A 16285-nucleotide genomic window follows, 5' to 3' on the forward strand; every position below is an offset into this window, starting at 1 on the left:
CCAGTGCTGCCTGTACCTTGGAGTGCATCTAAAGGGTGCTTGCTTGTCAGGGTGGGCGCAGTGCATCAGCCACACCAGGAGATGAGGACGAAACCATCATTTGGTGTCTCGGGGAAGCAGCAGCCACCAGCTGGCGTGGGCTGCACATCGCTGCTCGCACCCCTGGCCTTTGCTCTCTCCCCGCCCTGAGGCTGCTGGACCACAGCGGGGCTCCTGTGCAGCTCGGTGCAGGTAGGTGGGCAGGCAGCAGGAGGGGGACGGGGCAGCCCCCACCCCAGGGTGTTTTCTGCAGGAACGGAAGTAAAAGAGGAATTTTTGCTTCGCCCTGTAGGGTGCTGCTGGTGGGCTGCAGACACTCAGCGCCGCTGAAGCACGGTCGCTGTGCGGTGCTGTTAAGTGAAAGTAAAAGTACGCTTTTCCGTCTGCCTTTTATCTAGGCTTTTTCTTAAAAAAAATAATAATAAAAAAAAATCATGATTGTCTGGCAGCTGAAGCAGTGTTTTGTTTTTGTTTGTTTTGTTTTGTTTTTTAGAATTTGTACAGAAAACCTGGGCTAGAAATCCCCAGATTTCAGCTCGAGCTTTTCCACGTAGCTGGGTCTGGGCGGTAGCGCTGCTGCCCTGGATGTGGGGGGGAAGGAGCACAACATGCTCACGGCGAAGTGAAACCTGATAGAAGGGAGAAGCTAGAAACCACCAAACCTAAAACCCCCCTGCAAGCAAAGAGAAGGAGAAGTCTTCCTGCTCCAGCAGGAAGGTTTTACTGTACTAACCGGTACCACCGCCTGCCTTTCAACACGTTTTCACACCTGACCCAGCCCTCACACCTTTCACCCCGCTTCCCAAGGGCTCCTGGTGGGGATGTAGCTAAAACGAGTCACGGCTCCGGCCGCGCAGTGCCCGCCCTGGAGCTGCACCTCTTCTGTGGGTTGCTCCTGCTCTCAGCAGCTCACAGCAGTCCCGGGCTCCCTGCCTGCACCCGTGGGGCTGCTCAGGTGCCTCTGTGCCCCGGTGCGAGCTTGGCCTCGGTAGAGCCAGCAGGTGAAAGCAGCGGTGCTGTACACGTCCCGGGAGGTAAGCGTGAGTATGCCTCTGGTGGGCTTGGCACCTTTTTGCAGCGTAATTTGTGCTACCGAGGCATGCAGCTCTTCTCATGTTGTTAAATAGTGTCCTTAAAGTTGGCGTGCCGAGGAAGGGTGGGGTATACAAATGCACACGGGGGAGAAAAAAAATGCTTTTTCAACGTGACAGATTTCATTTATTTTTTTTATTAAGGTGAATTGAGAGTGAACTTCTTGCTGGTTCTGCACCCAGATGCACCCAGATGAATCCAGCCTTTGTGACTCACCGAGTCGCGTTAGGTCCTTCAGGAGTGCTTCCTGGAGCCCTTAACAAATGCTTTATTTTTCAGCTATAGCCATGGAGAGCCTGAGTAACGCAAACAGCAGATTTGCACTCGATCTCTTCAGGAGGGTTAATGAGAACAACCCAACAGGGAATGTTTTCTTCTCACCCGTCAGTGTTTCTGCAGCTCTGGCTATGGTCCTTTTAGGGGCCAAAGGTAATACAGAGGCACAGGTGCTGAAGGTTAGCAACGTTTTCTCTCTTGTTTTATATTTTATTAACATTAAAAGTCATTAAGTTTTAAAGGCAGGAAAAATTAAAGGAGGGCGTTATTTTTATGAGCGTGGGGCAAAATTTTTGTCACACTCTTTGGGTCTCTTTTTGCTATCTGCCTGTCCTTCTCCAGTGCTGTCTTTCCATCTTTGCCATCACCCCTTTCTCTTACTTAATTTCACTTAAGTTAATTGTTGAGGTAGTAAACTAATTGCACTAATTTATCAGTCATCATTTAAATCGAGTGGAGTTCCCAGCAGCAAGTCCTTACTAGTTTTCATGAGACATTTCCATAAAGAACTACTGCTTTGTAATACATGGCTACTAACAGCATGCTTACTAATACCGAGTGTATTTTGTAAGTAAGACATAATAATATAGTTTTATATTTCAAGCATGACAACTATGACAATGCATGACACTGCTACCTAAACATCAATATTGTAGTAGCAGCGAGGCACCCATATATCTGTGAGGAGCTGAGGCCATGTGCCTACTTGTACCGTAACCTTAGGTTAGGTAGGAGAGCTCAAAAGACAGTGGTCTGGCATGTTCACCTTGGGTTTTGCTGCAGACCCAGCTCACCAGCCCTTCCACGTCAGACAGCCTGCCCCGTGAAAGCTGGGGCAAGTAGCTTCTGCATTTTAAGTTAGTCTTCCAGAGCCGGTGGTTTCACAACTCTGAGTGCAAATTACAAAAGCTGGTGTAGGTAGGAGTGTACCAACTTCCCCTGGGTCTCCTGCACAAAAGGGATTCGGTTGCTGCTGTTTCTCTCTTTGTTAGGCAAATGTCTGCTAGTGCAAATGGGCGTATGAGAATTGCCGCTGCAGTCCTCGTAACGTGTTTGCTTATGATTAATTTCACCTTTGTATTCTGAACTTTAGGAAGAACTGTTTTATACTATTAACCAGTGCTGTGCTTACTGAATAAGACAGTAAAATTGAATCACTACTTGTACAAACAGACTTTGAACATTTATTTCTTATGATTCAACTGTCAGCCCCACCCAGGATAAATCTACTGAGATCAGAAATAACGCAAAAGAACCACCTTGTGTGTGTTTCGGCACACTAACCTTCAGTAATGCATGTTCCCATAGCATAATGCTTTATTTATCAAAACACAGCTAATTAAGGAGACAGTGACTGATAAGCACGAAGGGCGGTTTACAAGCGTATAGAAATTTGCCTCTGTGGTCATAATCCTATAGTAATTTGTCTTTTTACTGGTCTTCCTGATCTGTCTGTATGTGCAACGCAGCTTGAATTCATGTGGGCAGCAAGGCCTGACCCAAAACCCAGTGAGGTAAAATAAGGGCTTTGCTTTGGATTCAGTGGCTGTTCCACAGCAGTCTTCCCTACTGAGAAATACTTGATTTAAGTGCGGGTGAGATGTCCCTGCTTTGGTCTAGTCTTTGCTGTCAGTGAGGTCTGGTAGCTCTTGCGATCCTGTTGTAAGACTTGGCTAGCCAGCTTCCCTCTGGGAAAGAAGGGACTGGTGTATAATATGGGATATACCTGCATATGGGGTAGCTGTATGCGTGTACACACACATATATGCACGTTTGTGTGCATTATATATTTATATATATAATATAAAGTATAACTGCATTTAATTTTAAGATGATAGTTATTTTTTGAAAGCGCTTCTATTTTCATGAAACCATCAAAAATAATTGGTATAAGCTTTCTCCGCACCTCGTCTTCCTCAAGGCCTCATATGAGCCCTGTCCTAGTTTTCATTATACCTTTTGAAAACCAAAAACCCAAGCTCCCTATGGCCAAAGACAGAGGCAAGAAACCTAAAATGTCTTTGTGGCATAATTTTTCTTTTCAGTTTCCCACCTGGGAATAAGACCTATCACCCAGTGGCCCAGGGAGGGGAAATATGCAGACATCGCTTGAGAAGGACTCTGGATTACAGTCAACAGCTTCATCCGGGGCTAAATATAAAGCAGTAGCTTAACACAAGTGACTGACACAGCCAACATAGCCCCAAGGCAATAGTTTCATTCATTCTTTGGAGTCTGCAGAAATCTCTTAAGCAGCTTCAAGCTTCTTTTGCTTTCTTTCTTCAATTCAACAAACCAGGCAGACTGTGCAGATACTTTGCATATTGTTTAGAGACAGTATTAGCAGCAGTTGGTGTCTTTTATTTCAGACACTTCATTTTGATGAAGTTGAAGACATTCACTCCGGATTTCGGACTCTGACCGCAGATATAAACAGAAGGGATGCTTTCTATCTCCTACGGATTGCCAATCGGCTTTTTGGAGAGAAGTCCTACAGCTTTTTGCCGGTACGTTTATGCAGATCATAACTGTGTGGTGGAAACTCAGTCATCAGTTGCTTTCCTGTCTTTTCAGAACGCCCCATGGCAAAAACACCACTAGAGTAAGTCCAAATGTAAAACCTGTGGCTTTCTGCTTTAGTAAGCAGTGCAACGTAGACATTGCTGTCTTCACTGAAAATGTAGCCAGTTGAGAATTTGAGGTAAAAATATTTCTTGGCATATTTCTAAAAGTTACTGGGCAGTCAACAAAAGTCTTGCATACATGTGTATGCATTTCCATATCTGTTGGCATCTGCACAATCTGAAGGATGCGCCCACAGGACATTAGGCGGCCAAGCCTTTTGTTTGCTTGTTCACTTCTGCTGCATTTTGGGCTCAAGGAAAAAAGGCAAAAAGTCTAGGTTGTTTACAGTAATTATAACAACATCCCTCTCCTATGTCTGTTGCTACCAGCTTTTTAGGATTTTCATTGTTCAGGAGAACCACATTACTTAAAATATTTTTGAAAACGTTTATCTGGGATTCCCTGTGTGTCTAAACAACACGCCTCTTTGTGTATAGCCAGGTATTGCTATTTTTATCCCTTTCTGGATTTTTTTTTTTTTCCACCCCAGTCATGCTTGAGCCTGTTTCAAGAGAATGACAGATGAATACTGGAACGCCTGTAGTAAGCACTACAGATGTATACGTGGCAGATGTTCCATGAGGCTTACTCATTGGTGTTTCAATCGGAAATGGCAATAAAAAACAAACAAATAAAAAAACCCAGACAGTGCACTGTCAGAGCCCTACCTCAGAGAGGGTGATAATGTTCAATTTGCATGTTGTCTATATCATAAAGAGATGTTTTCTTATCTACATGCAATAAAAGCTGTCCTTATCATTCCAAAATCTAGGATTTCCTGACTAATGTTCAGAAACTATATGGAGCTGATCTGGCTACAGTTGATTTTCTTCAGGCATGTGATGAAGCCCGGAAGGAAATTAACCAGTGGGTAGAGGAGAAAACCGAAGGTAAACTACTTTCATTAATAAAGTAACAAACATTTTTTTTCATACTTTAGGAGCAGGAGTAGGCTTTGTTTCCTGCCACCTATGAAGTAAATTAGTATTGCCTCAGGGTATTCAGTTGATTCATTGACAGAACCAGAGAATACCTAAGCAAGACACTTCAAGAGTTACGTAAATCCAAAGTCATTTCCATTTTTTGTGTTCAGGAAGGTGCTGGATAGTTGTATAAACATAAATTTGTAATAATGAATTGGTGAATTTGTCTAAATTTGACTAAAATGACACCCTAGTCCATATTTTACATAGTTCTAAATCCAATAAGGCTAAATCTGGGTATTTTCTAGTCCTTGCAGATTTGACTGCAGGTACAGCAGAGGAATTTGGCTCTGAAGCAATGTGCTGGAGCTCTCTGTGGCTTGGGTTGCCTCGGGTCCTTTTCATCTAGGTAGCTAGAATCAAATCATGAGAGATATACTGAGTCATATGTGACGGTTTAAGCTAAAATATTACATTTTCTTCAAGTTATGGTATATCAAAAGTTGTAGTTGTAGTAGTGTGTACTAGTAACAAGTATGGTGTGCAGTAAAGCAACAGGTGCTGAAATAAAACATTTTTATCATGGGAATGGGCTAGAGTTTTATATTTGTAGCATTTCTATAGCATCAGTAATTTTACGGATGATTTGTACGCAATCAATGTATTACGAGGTTTTATTGTGACTTTCCTTTTGTTGTCCCCTCTGAAGGTAAAATCCCTAATCTGCTGTCTGAAGGCTCAGTTGATGGCATGACCAAGCTTGTTCTGGTGAATGCTATTTATTTCAAAGGAAATTGGGCAGAGAAATTCGAAGAAGCCAACACTGTTGAGATGCCATTTCGATTGAATAAGGTAAAACAGATGCATTTTAGCAATACATATATAATGACACGGTCCAAAAATATAGGTCTCAAATTGAAGATTTACAAGATTTACTTACAAGTAAAGTAATAAAAGAATGCAAATAGTGATTGTTTTCAGTTTGCCTGAAAGAGGTTCTTTATGGATTTTAGCATTTTTCTGTATTCAGCAAGCTTTTTGTTCTATCACTTATTGGAATAAAATTAGAAGTGATTCTTATGTGTAGGCTAGGACCCTGACTGTGCCTGGCATTCTGTCCACAGGCTGCTCTGGACTGTACCTCTCCATGATGCCAGGAAAAAAGCATTAAAGTCATTGCACATATTGTTTGAGCCCCATTTTCTTGTTCTATGTTCTGCTTATGTTAACAGCTCTACAAGATGCTATAGATGCTATATCTACAAGATACTATCAGCTGATTTATGTTGAATGGGGTTGATCTTTTTTGACTTTTAACACTCTCCCCAGTCATTTTTGCTGCTAGAGCAATGTAAAGGTACAGCAACTTGAAGAAATCTTTTTTTTTTTTTTCCAGTTTCTGCAATGACTGTGGCATAAAAGCCAAAGAAAAACAAAAAAAAAATCATTATGTCTTTAGAAAAAAAATATGTTATTAACCATGCAGCCAGGAGTCTGATGAAGGTTGTTTTATAATTACCTGATATGGTGGAGGAGGGAGGGTTTTTTGCAAGCGTGGAATTCTTGTCTGTATCCTATCAGATCTTTAAAATCGTATTTTATCATTTTCTGTACCTTTTAACAATCCAGAATGAAAGAAAAACAGTGAAAATGATGTATCAGAAAAAGAAATTTCGTTTTGGGTATATCTCTGACATGAAGATCCGTGTTTTGGAGCTGCCTTATGAGGGAAGAGAACTTAGTATGATCATCCTGTTACCTGATGATTTTGAAGATGATTCCACTGGACTGCAAAAGGTGACCCACCTAAGCTAAGCCAAAGTTATTTAATGGATAAGTTCAGCCATTCAGAATTAAAGCCTTAATGAGTCCTTAGAGCCCCAAATATATCAAGCATTTTTTTTTAGATAATGCTCTGCTAACACTGCAATACGGAACACACGCACACACTGAATCAGGGAGAGAAATTGTGGTCTGGTTTTGTAGCTTGTGTTCCTGTGTCCTTTAGCTTGCTGAACAGAACCACATGGGAGATTATGAAAACAAAATTAACTTCCTTTGCTTTTTGTTTTGTTTTGTTCTGACAGAACCCTCCTTTTGCTACCTTTGAAAGTCTTCATTTTATTAGCCTTATGATAGTTAAGCTGTTTTCCATTAAATAACCAGTCACATATCAGCATCTTCAATCCCTCTGACGATTAGTTTTGTTACTGATTTTAGCTATGTAATTCCACTCAGTTAGATTAAACAGGAAGAATGGTTTTGGTTGCCATTAGTGCATGCTTTTCCCTTCTCTGCATAGTAGCAAGAAGCAAATATTTGTTTTACTTTATCAACTAAAAACCGCACCGACTCCACTTAATTTTATTAGCATTCATTTGATCTATGTGGAGCTATCAAAAATGAGGGTATGGTCATTTTTATATAGTTATTTTGTAGTTGTATAGTACTATATAAAGCCCTTAAATGCTTTAAATGAAAGTGACACATTTCTACCCTGGTGACAGGTAATGATTTCTGTGTTCTTAATTCTAGCTGGAAAAGGAGCTCACCTTAGAGAAGCTCCAAGAATGGACACGTCCAGAGCATCTATATTCAACTGATGTTCACGTGCACTTGCCAAAATTTAAGCTAGAAGAAAGCTATGACCTTAAATCGGATTTAGAAGCTATGGGTTTGTTGGATGTATTTGAGAGTGCCAAGGCTGACTTGTCAGGAATGTCAGGGGCACGTGACCTTTTCCTCTCTAAAATCGTCCACAAGGCTTTTGTAGAAGTGAATGAGGAAGGCACAGAAGCTGCAGCTGCCACTGCTGGCATTGCTATGCTCTGCATGGTTATGGAAGAGGATTTCAATGCTGACCATCCTTTCCTTTTCTTTATTCGCCACAACCCAACTCAAAGCATACTTTTCTTTGGCAAATATGCTTCTCCATGAAAGATAACCTATCATTTGCCGAGTCATGCCTGCAGCAATTGACAGATACTTTGCTCATGAATGAGCTGGATTTTGACACAGAAAGTTGAGGCTCCTGTCTTGTTTTTAGTAACTGTCATAGGGGTTCTGCATTTCCTGTGAAAACAATCCCAGAGAACCTGAATCGTATTTTTTTTTTTCTTTTTTCTTCTTCTGGAAATTCAGAACATCATTAGTCACTAGGAAATAACTGAGACAAACTTAATTGTAGGCAGAAGAAATCTTCTTTTGAAATCGGATGAGAAATAGAAATAATATTAGAAGAAACTTGTGAATTTTAAGACACCCATTCACCCTGTCTCTCTCTTTCCATGGGTTTCTCTGTGTTTGCTCTTAAGGCTGACAAACCCCTGACTTCATTGTTGACTGGTCCAGTCATTCCTTATGCACATGTACATGAAAAGCTATGTCTTGCCTGAAGTCTTGCTTTTCAGAGATGCATTAATAAAATACTTCTAGGCACCAAAAGGCATGCTCGTGAACAGCTGAGTTTACCCAGTTCTGTCACGGAGTAGAAGGTCAGATAACATTTGTTTGGAGACATCTATTAATAGAGAAAGGATTAAGCTATTTAAACAAAAGCAACCCCTTCCAGACATTACCCAGAAAACTTATAATACAGCTTTTAAATGAGGAGGAGGAGGAGAAACAAGTAATAGCTTCAGGTGACATAAAGGCAATTTTTCAAATACATGGTTTGGTGCCATTTTTGTTATTGAAAGATGTGTGAACACCTGTCAGGGCTAGGAAGCTTTAAATGCTTGGAGGTAATGGGTACCTTCCTGCAAGCTTTCAGTACAGTATAGCTTCTCTCCAGAACCTGTGTGATCTCCAAAAGAAAAAACTCTTCCTCAGCTTTCCAGAGGACGACTACCAGTTATTGAGCTCTCAATTCCACTACCTCTTTATTAATTAATTCTTTATACTGTGCAACAGCCTTTTGCTGGGTAACCACTGTAATTACACTGTTAACATTGTGTTTATTTCTGGATATTATTTACCTGTTTCGTGTATCGTTTCTAATCGTTTATCGTGTATCGTTTCTATCGTTTTCGGGTATCGTTTCTAATGTTTACCTGTACAACCTCAGCTCTAAGTGGGGCACACACAATCACTTATATAATTGCAAACTGCATAATAATTTTGTCTTTAAGTAACCAATAAAGACTTGTGTGTGTTCAAAATGGAAATTTTTGTACACAACTTATTATTTCAGTGTACAAAAGTAACCATCTATATGGCTGGAAGGCTAGCTCCAAAGAAGATTGCTGGCCCAGTAGGCATGATCAGCTATATGAAGTTCCTGGCCTGTTCAGAGTAGGTGGAAATATTGAAAAAACAACCTTGTCTCTGGAAAATAGATTAATAACTGAAGCATTAGCTTCCCCTGTAATTGTAATGACCATCTGCTAGCACAGGGAACAGGAAGAGAATAACAGTTTATGTGAAATGACATGAGCACATTGGTAAACATGGCCATTCCCTCTAGTCCTGTCACTCGTTACCTGTGAGAAGAGGTTAACCCCCAGCTCCCCACAGCTTCCTTTCAGGTAGTTGTAGAGAGCAATAAGGCCTCCCCTGAGCCTCCTCTTCTCCAGACCAAACACCCCCAGCTCCCTCAGCCGCTCCTCACAGGACTTGTGCTCCAGGCCCTTCACCAGCTTTGTAGCCCTTCTCTGGACATGCTCCAGGGCCTCCATGTCCTTCTTGTAGTGAGGGGCCCAAAGCTGAACACAACACTCAAGGTGCAGCCTCACCAGAGCTGAGCACAGGGCTCAATCCCTGTTCCTGATTCCTGATGCAAGCCAGGATGCCATTGGCCTTCTTGGCCACCTGGGCACACTGCTGGCTCATGTTCAGGTGAGCATCAATCAACACCCCCAGATCCTTTTCCTCCACACAGTTTTCAAGCCACTCTGCACCAAGCCTGTAAAAAAACCTCTTGTAAGTAGGTAAAAACACCAGCTCAAAACCCCTGTAAAAATTTGAAACTGTTTGGTGTTGCATTAGTTCTAGGTTTCTGGGCCTTTGGTTGTAGCCACCAGGCAAATAAAGATTCTACTGCCATAGACAGATTTTTGATCAAGTAAGGATCATAAACTCACTTATATTACATCCTTATCTTAATATGTTTAAACCCAGTCAACTCAGTCAGCACATGACCTCTGAAGGCTTTTAGGGCTGTGAGTGTACCAGGAGATTAAAGTAGACGAAGTTACACCACTTCGTACTATCACGCAAGGTTTTATGTAGAGACCTTAATTTATTACTTTGGTTTCAGGATTCAGTAGCTGAAGTATTATACAGAGACAAATTTGGCATTCTACAGGCAGGCTACAGAAAATCAAATCACAGCAATAAGAATTTCAATAAATGTCAGTATTGTTTTCTTCACGTGACTATTTTTTTTTCCAAAGAACCAGCAAACCTACGAGCAGGTAATTCCATCCTGTATTTCATGCCCCACAATAACAGAGTGGTGGGTGTTTTTACATACTTATTTTTTTCCTGTGCTCCTCAGAACAAGTGACAAGGACTGACTGTAACAGGGAAAAGTAGAATATCAATTATATTCACATGTCCAAAAAATAAATTGAAAAATGCTGCTTCAACTAGCTCATGCAGTGCACTTTAGCTTTAGAACTACTGAATGAACTCAGGCCTCACTGCATTCAAAGCCTGGTACCTTTCCGTATGCTTTAACTGAAGACTAAAGAATAAATTGTAACTTTAATGAGCTAAAGATAAAGTAGAGATAAAACATAAAAGATAAATGCCATATCATAAGTCTCCACACAAAAACCAGGAACCTAACTATAGTTTTTCAGTAGCAATCATAACTCTGCATGCATAATATAAAAGAACAACTTCCATATGAAGTTTCTTTATATTAACCCAAGGACTGACAGCAGATGAATTTCCTAGGAGGGGATTGATAAATACATAGGAAAGAACTTCCCTGTTCAAAACCAATTTGCAAGGGGCTACTAATTTAAGAAGACAACATACAAGTTTCTTCTCCAATGGAAAAGAGAATTACAAAAGGTAAACTGCACCCTCCATTTTGCTCTCTCCCTAAGCAGTGTGCTTTATACCAATCCAAAATTCAGAGCAATATATGTTCACTGCGATGTGATGAGTAAGACTGACTTGTATTACTGCTCACATAGACTCTTTATGATAGCCCTTTGATCTTAGTAATTAAAAAAGATAAAACAAAACTCCTCTACCATTGGGCTGCTGTCTGATTCATAGAATCTAAGTTGCTCTTCCTATAAAGTAAATATTGTATCCTGGATAAAGTAGAGAGTTACATCTCGGTTTTAAGTCCCCTTACCTTAGAGATAAATTTATACAGAGCATGTTTAGTAAGATTTTCATTATTAAATCTTTTACACACTTATACATGACCAAAAAGCTGGTAAAGCACATAAACCTGATCAAATCCTCAGATATTTGGCTTGCTTTTTTTTTTCAATGTGGCTTGGCTAGACAGAAATACAACAACTGCAATCCATTTGAGACTACAGAGATAAAAAGGTGCAATTGAAATCAGAAATTGGTTTTTAGTTGTTTTCTTTTCTTATTTCTTAGCAAACCTGTCTAGCTTTGTCATGCCATCTTGTGGCACAAACTAAATACACATTCCTATCCATATTCATTCAGGGACCTATACAATCCCTCACTACTTAATAACAGAAAACAGCAAATACAGCCAAAGTCCTGCAGCACTGTCTGTCTGGAAACACACTGAACATGTGCAGTGGCTATTGGCAGTTCTGTAGGCAACCTCTTCTCAAATTCCTCACGTTAACCAGAAAATGATGCATTTTCAGGTTAAAAAAACAGTTTGTGTAATTGCTTCTTTTTAAGCCATGTTATGGAAAGTGGCAGACAGTCTCTTTGGCCAAGAACCTTTCTTTCAACATGAGAGAAAAATCAGAGAAGGGAAAGAATGCAGCCCAGGGTTAACTGAGGATTTAAAATCTTTGTGCATGGAAAATAATACAAAAAAAATAAGTAGGAGTAAATAATTTCATATTAATATTTAGCGTAAAAGCAAGGACAACTCCTTACTAACTACTAATCCAGTTTTTCATCCATGAGAGTTGAAGTAGTTAAATAATGGAAGTAATATTCACTACATTGTTTAAAAACAAACAAACAAACAAACTACTATGTAACTAATTCAGGACATATTTAGACACTGTATCTGGTCTTGCTATTTGTATCTGACATTGATATATTACTACTGGGGAATTTGACTATTTTAAAAGTTGTACTGGTACAAGTTATTTCTCTAATGTACTGAATTCCCAAACTCGGTCTACAGCACCTTTCTTGTGGTCTGCACCAGTTCTTTGTGGAACAACTGATATAAAGAAAAAAGGAGATCTTGGTATCAGATTTTCACAGAATCACAGAATCGTCTAGGTTGGAAGAGACCTTCAAGATCACCAAGTCCAACCTCTGACCTCACACTAACCAGTCCTCCACTAAACCATATCACTAAGCTCTACATCTAAACATCTTTTAAAGATCTCCAGGGATGGTGACTCAACCACTTCCCTGGGCAGCCCATACCAATACCTAACAACCCTTTCAGTAAAGAAGTTCTTCCTAATATCCAACCTAAAATATTAGGTTATAATATAAATAAAATATTTTGATAGAGTTCCTCACAGTGGAAGCAACTTTCACCTCAGGATCACAAATCTTATCATCAATTTTTTGGGGAAATTGATATTTCCTTAGAGGTCTACACTGTGAAGGTAAAGAAATACACCAGTCTATCAGCATGTGTTTTCTAAGAAGACTATTCTTGCCCTTGAGCGAGCTTCAAAAGCTAAGCCTCAGGGACTCAAAAGCCACAAAATGAAGAAATATACTTCATTTTTTATTTATTTATTTTTAAATTCTAAAACATAAGGAGAAAGTTTGAAGTTAATCTCAGTAGGAGTCTGGCCTCTGCTTGTTGACAGCAGTATCAATCCTAATTAAACACTTTATAGATCATCCTGAGAGAAAATGAACATTTTGCCTTCGGTTCATTTAAGAGAGAGAGAAAATGGTGTGAAGTGTCCATTTATGAACAGATCTCGTCCTGCAAGACTTCTTAACAGAGGACAGAGTTCTTCAAACAGTGGAGGTGACCCTATTTAGAGGGAATGGCTGTAAGAGATATGCATCATGGGGAGGGAGAGCACAAAGAAAAGCACCTCTGTTTACAGTGTAGGATCACACTAATTACCACAGGGAAGAGAAGATAATATTTTGCTGAAAAAGAAACCATGAGGCATGGCAGCTTTGAAACTAGATTGTTGGCGCCAGCATTTTAGTAGGCCACTAGACATCAATGTCTGCTGGAGCTGTCCTGAGGAGCTCCTTTCCTGCAGCACTGACAGAAAAACCCATTGAGGAAATAATGAAGAAGCACCTCTGACCATTTTGCCAAGCTGTGCTGCCCCCTGAAGGTGAACACAATGCTGCTTAGACCTACTCCAGCACTGGAAACTATACCCTGAGTAACCCTGTTCTGAAACAGGGGCCTAGGAGGAGACAACCAAGGAAAGAGAGGAGGAGAGGAAAGAGATGGGTTCAACTCATCCTGCCCAGCACACACAGTACACTCTGTCATAAGTAAAAATATCAGGGTGCATCCTCCTCATATAATGGGTGAGCTATTGCTATTCTTCCCTGGCCTCTGCCACTTGCACACTCATGGATACACTACTTCAAGCAACAAGTCCTAAACCAAGCCACAAAAACAAGCAAGTGATAGGTTAAAAAAGAAAAACCACCACGCAAATTCACGTAAATTAAGCTTGTCAGAAGACTTCCTTGTCTTTAGGAAGAATTTTGCTCAAAGCTTTCGCATACTATCAGCATTATTCACCTCCAGGCCTCATCTGAGGCCTGCGAAGATTTGTCAGGCCTCCTGTCAGCCTACTGACAGTTCTGTAACCCACAGTTCAGACCAGACAGGGAGGTTGTTGACCAAAACCTCTGGCCAAAACCTAATTTAAAGCTGAATTACTTTGGTAGTTTCAACTTCTTGCAATACACAAAACCTAACATTACTAGGAGTAAGTCTGAAATGTCTTCCTTGTAATTCTAAACCTGTATTCACCCTTTGTTGGTATTCTTCATCCCTAAATCCCCTGCCCAGCATACTCCAGAAGCATGCACCAGGAATACCCTCTAGTATTTGACCCAAATAGCAACACTCAATGTCTTCCAAATACTAGCCTAGCAAAGAAAAACACAACTGTGTTTTTGTAACTGTCTTCATCATTCATATTCAAGTAAATATTGAGTTAAACTGATCTCAAAGAAATAAAAATCTACTAATGGATGTTTAACGAACCAATATATAATGTTCTACACCATGACACTTTTCATATGCATGTAACAACATAAATGCTAGTATCTAAATCCTCACAGATATGGCAAGCCTTACATCCGGCATTAGTATGTGTATGCACCTGGTCAGTCACTTCACATTGAAGTTGAGAGCTAATTATTTTCTGGCTATCACATATATCAAGAATGCTCATGGAAAGATTTTTCAAAGTATGAAAAATTTCTCCCCTTCAAGTACTACATCTGGTCCCATACATTTTATCATTATAATATTACCCTGAAAGTTTTAATCTTTTTTTTTCCCAAAGATTGTTACTCTTTATAATGGGACAGACACTATAATTATCCATTAACAAATGTAGCCATATTATGATTTCACTCACCTGCATTGTTTTCCAACAGATAAAATGCAAAGTCCCTGATAGACACCTGAACAGCTCACAGTTTACACTTACTGTATTTTCTTTATCATATCAGGAATGAGGATTGATCCTTTGTCAGCATTTAACAGAACCATCTTCTGAAATTTCTATTAGTGCATAACTTGTCTATAAAATTACGTGAAAGTCAATCCCTACCACATCTCCATCCCCATACATCACATCATACATCTATTGGTAAAGAATATTTCATTACCTTCATAAGTCTCACCTAAACAAACAAACAAAAAATCCTGCAGTTTCTAGAGAATTTACATATTCTCCATGTTTTTGTCTTTGTTCCCATTTATCTAAATATCTTGAAAGGGCAGAGACAAATTCACAGAAGTATTTTCTACCCTACTAAACCATCCCATTGTGATGAATACAGGTACTTATCTGAGAAAGAACACACAGAAGCACATAAAGAATCTGACTCAAATCCTCTAACAGTAAACATCCATTTGATCAGTTTAATTTCAGAAACATTTATATTACTGTAATCCTTAACTTAAGTTCTACGCTTTGTTTGTGGAGTACAACTTAATATGGCTACCACCAGGCCGGGAGCCTCAGAATAAAATCAATTTCAATACAAGTAACATTTGGTCAAGGAAAGACAGTAATAATTTTTTTCATGAACTGTTAGCAAAGATTTTTTTGGGTTGTGTACTGAAAAACTTTCATCAAGGCTAGAGTCCAGCGAAGTATCTTGAAACATAGGAGCAATCAGCTGAATTTCCTCCTCCAGGAAAGTTAGCTTCCTGACTTGGAATCACATCTTCAGACCACAAACCTCCTGGTCTGCAAAAGCTGCTCTGAACGAACTCCAGATGTACAGTCGTGGCATCCCTTTTGATCTAAGCTCCATACAGCACTGAATACCTCAACTGTCAAGAAGTATGTCTGCAACTCGTGTGTACCAGGTAGCCAGCCAGCAGGTGGCTGGGTTGTATCACACATGCAGCACAAGAAAGATGCAAGGAGCTCAGTATCACTCCAATGCAAACCAGTTTTCCTCCCTCCCTAAAAAATGAAATCTTCATTTACAAATTGAGCTAGGTATCTGAATTTAAAGTTTTTAAGAACTGTCAAATACTGCAAATGATATAAAGCAGAAATCATTGTTCAGTGAATATAACATATTTGAAAAAAAGATTCAGTATAATAAAAAAAATCTGTAGTAAGTAAACCTTTAGGAGGGGATTTAGTACCTTTCTGGCACCCCTTCTCTCAGAGAGGTCAGCAGAGCCACATCCTTCATTTAGTGGGGACATATTAGTAGCAGAATAGCAAGAGATGATCAGAAGTTATACACAAAGCATGCTAAGTTTTGATTTCAGCACATTTGATTTTCAACACATAAACTAAGCAGGATCAGCAAAGGAATTCCTGATAGCCATCATGTAACCACCACAGGCCTGGTACGAAAAGTATATGGGGTATGTAGCAAGCAAATCCTGAGTAATTACTAAGCAAATCTAGCTGTAACTGCAGTGTGCTCTTGTGCAGGAGGCAATTTTCAGCCTCCTTTACACATCCTATTCATTGGTGGCCAGTCTATTCCATGTT

General features: G+C 40.0%; 1 protein-coding gene across 2 annotated transcripts; it reads left to right on the forward strand.

Annotated features, from left to right (window-relative positions):
* Positions 1-83: 83 nt before the first annotated feature.
* On the forward strand, positions 84-8574 carry LOC137850661 (leukocyte elastase inhibitor-like). 2 transcript variants are annotated; one of them, XM_068670929.1, is made up of 7 exons: positions 84-231; positions 1411-1586; positions 3777-3914; positions 4805-4922; positions 5665-5807; positions 6585-6752; positions 7491-8574. In XM_068670929.1, exons 2-7 carry the CDS (start codon positions 1419-1421, stop codon positions 7890-7892), a joined length of 1137 nt encoding a protein of 378 aa, XP_068527030.1. In that variant the 5' UTR covers positions 84-231; positions 1411-1418; the 3' UTR covers positions 7893-8574. The 2 variants fall into 2 exon arrangements, with proteins under 2 accessions (XP_068527030.1, XP_068527031.1); XM_068670930.1 differs by lacking the exon at positions 84-231 and adding an exon at positions 637-1073.
* The last annotated feature ends 7711 nt before the right edge of the window (positions 8575-16285 follow it).

Source organism: Anas acuta, chromosome 2 (genome assembly GCF_963932015.1).
Source record: "Anas acuta chromosome 2, bAnaAcu1.1, whole genome shotgun sequence".
In the NCBI taxonomy this organism is placed as follows: Eukaryota; Metazoa; Chordata; class Aves; order Anseriformes; family Anatidae; genus Anas; species Anas acuta.